This window comes from Pagrus pagrus (genome assembly GCF_965226575.1).
Source record: "Pagrus pagrus genome assembly, chromosome: 23".
Classification (NCBI taxonomy): domain Eukaryota; kingdom Metazoa; phylum Chordata; class Actinopteri; order Spariformes; family Sparidae; genus Pagrus; species Pagrus pagrus.
Genome location: NC_140205.1, coordinates 23,631,966 through 23,643,303, shown reverse-complemented (window position 1 = coordinate 23,643,303; position 11,338 = coordinate 23,631,966). Strand labels below are relative to the sequence as shown.

At 39.5% G+C, this 11,338-nt stretch overlaps 1 protein-coding gene across 2 annotated transcripts; it reads right to left on the bottom strand.

Annotated features, from left to right (window-relative positions):
• Positions 1-7,850: 7,850 nt before the first annotated feature.
• Positions 7,851-10,950, bottom strand: mgst1.2 (microsomal glutathione S-transferase 1.2). 2 transcript variants are annotated; one of them, XM_084345203.1, is made up of 4 exons: positions 10,932-10,950; positions 9,573-9,705; positions 8,901-8,992; positions 7,851-8,302 (listed from the first exon to the last, which is right to left on the bottom strand). In XM_084345203.1, exons 2-4 carry the CDS (start codon positions 9,687-9,689, stop codon positions 8,056-8,058), a joined length of 456 nt encoding a protein of 151 aa, XP_084201329.1. In that variant the 5' UTR covers positions 9,690-9,705; positions 10,932-10,950; the 3' UTR covers positions 7,851-8,055. The 2 variants fall into 2 exon arrangements, with proteins under 2 accessions (XP_084201329.1, XP_084201328.1); XM_084345202.1 differs by lacking the exon at positions 10,932-10,950 and adding an exon at positions 10,137-10,179.
• Between the last annotated feature and the right edge of the window lie 388 nt (positions 10,951-11,338).

Below are 11,338 nucleotides of genomic sequence, written 5' to 3'. Positions count from 1 at the left end.
ATGATAGGTTATTGTTATTTTAATTGAATGTAAATTTTCCATTCAGTTATTCTATCATGATGAGTCATGTGATTAAATTAAATAACAGTCTGATTTAATTAAATCAGTGCATATTTATACATAAGCCTTATGTATTTATTCAGTTATTGCGCCAGCAATGCACCTGATCACATCCTAAATCAATTACAGTGCAGTGTTGTTTTCGTCAACGATGACGATGACGAAATTATTTCGTTGACGCCCCTTTTTTTCACAACAATAACAAGACAGTGACGAGATAAACATGGCTCTTTGATGACTAAACCATGACGAGATGTGTGAGTTTTCGTTGACGAGACGAGAACGGACGTAAATGTTAGTGGGTGGTCTGTCAGACGTTCAAAATGCATGACATTTCTGCTTAATGTGCGTGTAATCTGTCAATCAAAACCTAAAGAGTATCTGCAATGCTGCTGCATCCTATCCTTGTTTGGTCACGCCCAGCATGCAGTGCGCATTCTGCTCAACACACCTGCGGTCGCTCGTCACAGACTTCGGACCATGGCGGCAGCATCAACAAAGGGGCTTGGTGGTCGGAAATGACGAGAGGATATAAACCTTGTATGTCTAAAACCATTCCTTTATTATTGTAATTATTGATGAAAATAGCCGACCTACAAGCTCACAATGTGTTGCAATGTGTTGAACTTGTAGATCTGCTATTTTCACAACTTATGTGTGACACTCTTTTATGATGAAGTAGGGCATTAATTCATGAAAAAAAAAAAAATTTGAAATATGTTGGAAAAAAAGTTGAAAAGTTGAAATATGGAGATAAAAGGTTTCTGTCCAACAGCATTCTCCAATACTTATTGACCTAAATTAATTTGTTAAAAGACTATACTTCTTGTTTTGTTTTTTTAACTAAAACTGACTAAAACTAGACCAAAACCTGTTTGAGTTTTCATCAACTAGAACTGGACTAAAACTATCACATATAGCAGGGGTCACCAACTATATCTGTCGGAGGGCCAGAATTTTCCGGACAGACACCTTGGGGGCCGGACATTCAAATTAAATGATATAAAAATCACATTTTGGCCTAAAATATTATTGTTTCATGTTTATTGTTTAGATATTTTAATTTTATTACAAAACTGAAGGCATTTTTAGCCTTTACCTGTCAGGCTCCTATCACCTATACCACAGTCAACCACCAGCAGTTTTATTTGACGTTTTATTTGATGTGCCGAGCATTATTTGTGACTTGTGTTTAGTTCTGTTACCACAGTATTTACCATGCTCTTTTAAGTTATGCCAGTTGGTTTGTCATGCAAGGGCATGTGGAAAAATGATGTCAAAGAAGAACAGTATGTAAAACAATAAATATTAAACAGTGCAGCGAGTTTGTCCTCCTTTTGGAAAGTAAACAGACTGAGAGTCATAAAAGGTGGGGATTTCTGATGTCAGGCTTAGGGGTTATACAAAAATGGAGGACCCAAATGCAGACACACAGGAGGCAGGATAAGGGGGAAACAAAAGGCGAGCTTTTAATAACAAGCTGAATACAAACAAATGAGGAATACAAAGCAACTAAAAATGCGTCACAAGGACAAAAACAAAGTAGCAACTGAAAGCTAAAACAAAGTGTAAACAAAAGCAAAGTACAAACCAAAAGAGAAACCAGACACCAAAACTACAAACATACCAATACAGGAGACACGAGGAATCACTGGATGAAACACTGGGGAAGAAGCTGGTGGAGAACAAAGGATGACAACAAGAGGAAACACGGACGAACACAGAGGAAGACAGACCAAGACGGACAGAGACGGACACAGGCTAACGGACGCTAACAGGCCCGTGCAGAGACCTTTGGAGGGGCAGGTGCTGAAGAAAAAAAAAGGCATAAAAACTAAACGTATATATATATATATATATATATATATATATATATATATATATGAGGTGGGGATATATATATATATATATATATATATATATATATATATATATATATATACACACACACACACACACACACACACAAAAATGCTACAGTAAATTACTATGTAAACTAAAGCATGCCCTGCATTATGATTACATCAGAGCAGTCCTGTGGCAAAATCAATTTTAAATATGCTAATAACTAGTTTATATTGTGCTCACATTTTAGCAGAGGTGGAAAGAGTACAATTACAAGTAAACGTACTGGTATTAAAAAAATACTTAAGTAAAAGTACAAAGTACTCTTCTCAAAAACTACTCAGAGTATTAATTACTTTTTAACCGATGGATGTTTTATTGCGTCATCAATAGCAGGCATTCGATTTGATTCACCTGTATAAAATATCTAGCACATTTCTCAGACGAACAATTTATAGAAAAATTACACTAAGGCAATTTGTTTTGTAAACAAATGTAGATATAAAGCAGGAAATGTGTACCAGCATAGGTAAGTGTCTTAAACTCTTAGACATACTAGCATTTCTGTCACACTTCACTTTCTGAACCTTTTGTTCAGTTTCAGCAGGAGCTGGTTATCTAAGTTAACAGAGTCTATCCAGCTTCGTTTGGCTGTGAAGAGTAGACCAGCACAGCTAAAAAGTCGTTCACATGCAGCAGAGGCAGGCAGAGCTGTGTTCAGCTTGAGAGAGAGCTTCTTAACGGCTGAGAAGGAGTGCAGCAGCTCCATGGTGTCTGTGGCACAAGCAAGATAACCATCAAGCTCAATTGGACTTTGCAGCCTTCTGGAGATTGATCTGGAGAAGAAATCATCTTCATCAGATGACTCTCTTTGCTGATCCTCACTCTCATGCTCGGTAGTTTCAAGATGTTGTTTGATGTACGTCAAGGCTGTAATTGCAAGTAGATTACACAATTTTGTTATTTAAATTTCATATTCCTGAACACACATACTTAAATCAGCTAATTCTCAAAAAGGATTCTTTGGTATTAAGGACCGACCATCAATAACTGACAACCTATTAGGTGAGCCATGACTGAGATGTTATTAAGTATACTCACTTATGACGGTGGTTGTCCAAATATTAAGATAAAACATCTCTAAGAATTGTAGCTCAATTATGCATGCACGCACGTGCACACGTTAGCTAGCTCCGTCTTATTTTAATATCAGGCTAACCAATGGCGGTGACAATATCTTTGCAGACTTATCTTAGCCAAACTAATAACCTTAACACACATGAAAAATAAGAAAGCAAAACCTCTTACCGCAATGTGTTTTTTGAGATTTGACGCTGAAGTCTTGTAAGCTGATATCACCGTAGAGGTCAAACAAAGTTTGCACTGCATCTGGACGCTGTCTCCTTTTCATCCTCTGTACATGAAAAATTCCTCAAGGTACGGCCACGGGCACTCGTCCTCCGTCTTTTCTTCATTATTTTCACTCTTTCCTTACATCATAGATTAATTGGCGCGGTCGCGATCGGACGGCCCTATCGGCGACAAAGATGCAAATGAAAGGTTTGAATATTAATTCAAATTGTGGGCGTAATCAGTAGCGACTTTTGATTTTAAAAGTAGCGAAGTAGATTACATGGTGTAAATTGTACTCAAGTATGAGTAAAATTACACACTTGGAAAAAATACTCATAAAAGTACAAGTACCCAGAAGGTCTACTTAATTACAGCAACATGAGTATTTGTAATTCGTTACTTCCACCCCTGCATTTTAGAAGGGGAATCTAAGGAGGACTTAAGGTCCCCACACACCAGGTTGATGGTCGGCTGTCCAGCACTGTCAGGACAGTCAGTGAGTGTCCAAGGCTCTAGTCAGTGCGGAATGTCCTGCACCGTTGGCACTGAACAATTCTTGTTGGAGGCTCTTTAACTGATTCAGCATGTAGACTCACCAGTGGCTTGTCAGTGACAGAAATCTTAATTCAGGTCTGGCTACGGGTCCAAACAGGATGAGCTCCAGGCTCCTCAAGTCCTGTGCAGGCCAGCTGTGCAGGATTGTGAAGTACCTCTTCAACATGAGCCTGAAGCTGGGAAAAGTGCCAATGCTGTGGAAAACTTCCTGCATGGTACCAGTTCCAAAGACCCCTCACTCAAAGGACTTCAAAAGCTACAGACCAGTTGCTCTCCACACCTGATGAAGACCCTAGAGCGGCTGGTCCTTGTCCAAGTCGCCCTCTGGTGGGTCCTTTTATGAACCCACTCCAGTTTGCCTACCAACATGGCATCAGAGTGGACGACTCCATCATCTTCCTCCTGGACAGATCACTGTCTCACCTGGAAAAGCCTGCAACACTGTGAGGATCATGTTCTTTGATTTCTCCAGTGCTTTCAACACCATACAGCCTGCACTTCTGGGGGACAAGCTGAAGCTCACGGGGGTGGACCAACACCTCACGACCTGGATCCTCGACTACCTCACCAACCGGCCACAGTATGTGAGGACTCGGGACTGGGTGTCGGACACAGTTGTCTGCAGTACGGGGGCCCCACAGTCCTTTCCCCTTTCCTGTTCACCCACTACAGACTTCTCCCACCTATCACCCCACCGCTATCTCCAAAAGTTCTCTGACGACTCTGCTATCATCGGCCTCGTCGGGGACGGGGACAACAGAGCCTACAGAGCACTTATTCAGGACTGTGTGGACTTTTGTGTCAGCGGAACCACCTCCAGCTCAATGCCAGGAAAACCAAAGAGCTGTTGGTGGATTTCTGCAGGCACAGACAACCCTGTACACAGATGAACATCCAGGGAACGGACATTGAGATGGTGACATCTTACAAGTACCTGGGAGTTCACCTGAACTATAAACTGGACTGGACTGATCACACTGTAGCAACCTATAAGAAAGGTCAGAGCAGACTCCATCTGCTGAGGAAGCTCAGGTCCTCTGGAGTGCAGGGGGCACTCCTGAGGACATTCTATGACTGTGGTGGCATCAGCCATTTCATAAGGAGTAGTCTGCTGGAGCAGCAGCATCTCGGCAGCAGATAGGAAGAGACTTGATGAACTTATCAACAAGGCCAGCTCCATCCTGGGATGCCCTCTTGACCCAGTGCAGGTGGTGGGAGAGAGCAAGATGATGGATAAGCTGTCATCGCTGCTGGTGAAGTTGTCCCACCCCCTGCAGGACACAATTACAGCACTGGGCAGCTCCTTCAGCGATAGACTGATACACCCCAAGTGTGTGAAGGAGAGGTATCGCCGGTCCTTCCTTCCTGCTGCTGTCAGACTCTACAATCAGCACTGCTCCGAGTAGACCTCACTGTGCACTGTGCAATAAAAACTGTATACATAGCTCATTTCTCACTTTGGTTTGCAGTAACTAGGCAATTGTCATACTCACATTTATTATTTTTTAATAACAATTCACTGCCCATACTGTTTATAATGACACTGTTTATATCCGTACATATTATGTATATATACGATTCTATTTCTATTTCTTACCTTTTTATTATATTGTTTAATTTTTACTATTATTATTGTTTATTGTTATATTGAACTGTCCAACAGCTGTATTCTTTGTGGTGTGTTCAAGTGCAGCTTTTTAGCCAAGATAAAGGAGACATGAAGGGACGCAACAGTCAGCCTTTGTCGTAGCTTGTTAAGTGAAAAGTGTTGTGCCAGCACCCCTCCCCCTTAGATCATTAAACAGGGACTTGCCAAGTAAAGTGCATAAAGCTATGAAGATGAATGCTCTTGGGTAAAAAGCACAATATATATTTCATTGTAGGGTTGTCACGATACCAGAATTTCAGCAGTCGATACCAATACCTGTGAATTTCCACGATTCTCGATACTAATTCGATACCACAATTAAAAAAAAAACAACAGAACCCATGTAGTTTTAAATTCACTAATTTATTGAAAACTGCTTCAAACTGTCAAGTATTTAACACCACTGTGCTTCAACATCTTTTTGCACAGAATTTAAATTGCAGTACCAGCTGCCAACTGCCAAAAGGTACTTTTAGTTTAAATAACATAAGGTAAGAGACTGTCAGACAGTATCTCATCATGTCACCTTACGTATAATGACGCAGACCGTACCGTTACATTACATTAAACATCTACATGAGTGAGCGACTGAGCGAGAGTAGAAGCCTGCGCCCCAGCTGACTCTGATGCCCAAATGACGGAACGTAGGCATATTCGGATTAACGTATGACGTGACACAACAGTGATAGTGAACGGAAACTCACTCGAGTTGCTCCATATTCATCTTCCTCGAATGCAAAATATTTCCACACGCGACTCTTAGTACCTGTCTTGTCGTCGAGCCGACGTGTTGTGCTTTCACTCTCACTTGCTGAAGCCATTTTTTCTAAGACGGCAGGTTTCCTTCTTCAGCGCCGCTGACTGCTCTGTGCTGCTCACACGCGTATACTGCCCCCGTCAGTTCTGCCAAGAATCGGCACGGCTCGCCGAGTGAAAAGTTGTATATTCAGTTCTGACGTTACCAGAAAAAAGCAAGTATCGTATTATTTTTTTCGTGTCGGCATCGAATTGGTACCGAAGTATCGGTTCTTGTGACAACCCTATTTCATTGGTCTATAAAAATACAAATTTCTTTAAGCAAAAGTGAGAATAATGTGAGGTGTGCAGTTAAGACTTGAGCTAACCTAGTTTTTTGCACAGTCACTGTAAACAGCAAAGATCAAAGATCAGTTACTCATGAATGCCTGGAATTTGTCCTGGGTTGTGTAATCTGTAGGAGGGGCCCTGGCCTGAAGTAACACATACTGATAGGTTACTGTTATTGCCCATTATGGTAATATATATATATATAATCTGATATACACCAAATAAAATAAATGGCCTAAAACATAGACATCAAGAAAGAGATTTTCAATTCACTATACAGTGTCACATTTAATTCTGAGTTTTTCTACAATGATGAGTCAATGTGATTAAATTAAATAACAGTCTGATTAAATTAAATGAATGCCCATTTATATATAAACCTTGTGTGTTTATACTGTTATTATGAACAGCTATAAAGTTAAAGAGAACTTCACCATATTGTATTTCAATTGTATTGTTTATTATTTAAGTACTATACATGTACTACAAAATTTATTTCAAAAGGGTTTTTCTGTCTTCTGTGAGAAATTACATATCCACCTATTTAATTTCATACACATTGAGTCAACGTGGTCAAAAACTATGTAATGTGAACCTTTACATATAAGTCATGCAATAGAATTAGATGAAGAATTGACATGTATATGTATGTTTTTCAAATCACTGCTTCCAATGTCATGCTTGACTGCAGTATATTCTGACTCAGCAGCCTGTCTGTGAAACTGAAAACTAAATTATATAATCAACTCCAAATTTGTGCAAAGATTATTGGTCACACTCTGTTCAAGAAACCCACAACAAGGGCATGCTCAGACTTGCTGAAAGTATCTCTTCTGACCCCTTGCATGTTCTAAGTGGCGAATACAAGATTTTGCCCTCCAAGAGACAATTTAAAAATTTCTTTTAAAAACACAACAGGCTAAAGAATTCTTTAAGACATCAGTTTACCTTCCAAAATCAGTGTGCTGCTAAATAAGATCAGAATCTGAGGATATTATGTGATAAGCTCCATGGTCATGACTGTTTGATGTGTTTGATGTCTATTTTGTGTTTAAACTTCTTGAGCGGAGCTTCCTGAGGGTGCAAAATGAATTTCAGTGTAAACTGACAATTAAGTTGTATCATATCGTATCATGTCTGAACACTGAATTGGACATGCTGTTATGTTTTGAGTAACCTGGTGGTTTTATTCTTAGAATATTTTTTATGAATGACTTAGATTTAACACCTGAACTTTACTAAACAAAATTTTCTGTGATTTATAGTTGCATTTATGTTTTATTACCTGCTTCATACCCAGACACAATTTTACGGAAAAGTTTATTCGAAATACATTTTCTATCAATGACAATAGTTCTAGCAGGTCAAAGGGAATGCAAAAAAAAAAAAGAAATGCAAAGAACATTTAATAATCAGGCTCATAGAAAGCTAGAGCTAGAGTGAAGGAAAAACTGATTCAGGATCTAAATAGGAATGTGAGGTGTAGAAGAAGTCAGGTTCCACCGTCTCTAAAGGACTAAAACTATGCTGAGCACCCTGTAAGCCATGGAGAAGGTAGCCAGCATGCCTATTATCCAGGACAGGGCCCTGCTGGGCTGAGGTACAGCACCTACGTAGGCAATGGTGTGGAAGATCCGAGAGCCAGCAAAGAGACGGAAGTGGAGCAGAGCAGCTGAAAGCTCAGGTCCAGTCAGAGTGTAGAACAGGCCAACCACAACAAAGGGAATAATGCTCTCCAGGTCATTCTGGTGACACCTCAAGAACAAAAACACACATGTCTTTAAGATAGGTCTATCTAGGAGGACTATACATAAGATAGTTTACAACATACTGTGTTGAACAATGAAAGTCTTTAAGATGACAATTTAATATCCTTTTACAGGACAACCATTATGCTATAATCCTTCCATCCATCATTCCAATACTGACAGGGTGAGAGGCACTGTTACTGTAATTTGTACCATTAGTTACAGAAAACTACATATGTGTACCAGTGCTGATATATGCTGTTTCACCAGTTTGAGACCCTAATAGGAATATGCTGAAGGGGCTAAGTTTGGAGGGTGGAGTTTTTTTTATGAAAATAGTTAAATAATTGTTAAATGTAGTCAAAATTAGTGCATATTGATGATTTTTGGAAGTTATTTATGTACCACTTAACTTCAAAACCTTTATGAAAACAATGTATCTCTCTTACTGTTTGACTTATTCTGGGTTAAAGCTAATTGTAGAAAAAATTCCCACACAATATTTCTAAAATCAACTGCTATTTTCTGATGAAATACCACTGCATCAATTATAGCTTAAATTGAAAGTGATTGTGGTAACTGCAATTTCAACTAGATCATCTCACCTTCGAACTCGCTCTACCTCTGGATGGGTTCTTAGCTGTTTCTTCCTCTCCTCTGCAGGCATCCTAGCCACATCTTCCTCATTTGCAAAAGCCTAAATGAGAGAAATAGTATCAGTACTGATGGAGAGACTAGAGTTTTTACCCCTGTCTCTACCTCTGCATAGAAAAAAATGGGTAAACAATTCCATACAGGTATAATGTAGAAATGCAAATACATGAATATGCAAAAAATGTTCAGTGCATGGACATAAAAATGTTAGCTAGTTTGAAGTGCTTCCTTTATTAGTTGTTGTCCTATTGTTTTCTGATTATCTTCTTTTTTCTAGCTAGGTTGTGCCTCAGTTAGACTGTGTATATGACTTCTTATTCTGACTGTAGGACTCTAAAGGAAGACATAATAGCTTTGGAGGGCAGTTAGGAATTGAGTTCAACTGAGTGTTTACTACAATGAAAACCAGCACAACGCCAACAGGCTTGGAGTTGTTTAGAGGCTAAGCAAGGCTAAACATATCCTGGGACCTTATATATAAATATATATATAAGGTCCCAGGATATATATATATATATATATATATATATATATATATATATATATATATATATATATATATATATATAAAATAGACTCATCATGTTCAAACAGATGTATATGGCACTACTATTGATACCTACTCCTCTGGTGAAGCGGTAGTATGCAGTCATGGGGGCCATCAGCATCATCTTCAAAATTACAATAGCAGCATAGGTGGTGAATGCCTTAAATACTTCATCTTCCATCAGCTTTGCCATCTCTGCTGGTTTACAACTGAACAATGAGGAGGACACAATGGTTATTTTATCATTCTGTTTCAGAATAGGTGTTTCACATAATTTAATCACATTTTTAGTTTTCAATACATACATATGGTTTATAACCTAAACAAAACAACATTGATGAAAAAATCCTTTTTAGCAATCAAAAAGTCTTCAAAATTATACCTACAGAATGGAACTGTAAGATTATGAATGCGCAGAATGTGTTTATAGATCAAGCGAAAAAGTTATTTCTGTGAAAAAACATACAGCCCTGCCACAGTGTTAAAGTAAAACCACTGAACAAACTAGTTTCAGTTTGTAACTGTGCCTTTGTGTTTTAAAACAAGTCTTGTCTAAATGCAAAACTCCCAGGAAGCCTTTAAAAATAATCTGTTGTCAAAGATATACAGTATTAGTTACATTTTAATAAACTCAACTTACGTCCCGTGGTGACTCTGCAGAAGTGGAGCAAGTGAAGGATCGGTTGCTGATAAACATACTGACCTATCACCCAGAAGCTCAGGAGGCGGGACCACTTTAAGTGCAGCAAAATACACAACTTCCTCTGTGTGGGAGTGTTACTGTGTTTCCCCACTTTTGAGGCCCATGTGTATTCTTACTAGTTAAACTCCTCCAAATGCTAGGCATACTTTTATAAGATAATAATTTACATTTAGTAATATAGTTATAGTTATATCCACTTCGGCAAATCTTTTGGACATTCACAACATTCACAATTATGAGTCCATCAGTTCGCTCAGGTCCTTCTCTTGGTTTTACCACTTTTCACAACCATGACTGGAGATCCCATGCGCAGCCATGGCCCTATTGTTTAGTGCTTTCAATGCCATACTGTTAGGATCTGCAGAGCCTTGTCTATTTCCCCTTGTTTCTCCTGTGTTTTTCCCCCTTCCTTCTTGTTGTATGTTTGTCTCCCTCTGTCTGTCTGTGTTCGTCTCAGGCTGGGCGTGGCTGACCTACATTCTGCTTATCAGACAGACTCCTCTCACCTGCTGCTCCACACACCTGCGGTCCATCTACACTGATCACCAGTTACCTGTCTTAAGCCAGTCTTTCCCCTCCAGTCTTTGCCAGTTAGTTGTAAAACCAAGGCCATGTTTGGTAGATATTTTTGCAATTCAGCTCTGTTTTTTCGCCTGCCTAAATCTGCCTTCTTTTCCTCTGTGCTGCAGACCTGCCACACTCACCAGCCCGTCCAGTCATGCCTAGCCTCACCTGTTGTTTCGCCAGAACCCCTGCTCTGGACTTTCAGCTTTGGACTTTATGGGAACTGCTGCTGCCTCATTTTGAACTCCTTGATTTTTTCATTAAAACAGTTTTCTTCTAACTCCTGTCTCCGGTGTCTACATCGTGGGTCCAGTTTTGAATACTGCTAGAGTACAACACATACAGCCTATGCTTCTGAGGGACAAGCTGGAGCACTCAGCAGTGGATCACCGCCTATGATCCTGGATCATGGACTACCTCACCAATCAATCACAGTATGTGAGGGCACAAGACTAGTCAACATGGTCATCTGCAGTACGGGGGCCTTGCAGCAGTGTTAATTTCGTCAGACGAGACGAGACGAAAAATATTTGTCAACAATGGTTTTTTTCATGACGAAAACGAGACGAGACGAA

What these genes read in the sequence shown, in the direction of transcription:
- mgst1.2 (XM_084345203.1), bottom strand. Translation starts at nt 9,689, where the DNA reads ATGGCAAAGCTGATGGAAGATGAAGTATTTAAGGCATTCACCACCTAT. An exon ending in ACTACCGCTTCACCAGAGGA is followed by an intron (nt 8,993 to 9,572) that starts GTAGGTATCAAT and finishes TCTCTCATTTAG; the next exon opens with GCTTTTGCAAATGAGGAAGA. An exon ending in GAGGTAGAGCGAGTTCGAAG is followed by an intron (nt 8,303 to 8,900) that starts GTGAGATGATCT and finishes TTTGTTCTTGAG; the next exon opens with GTGTCACCAGAATGACCTGG.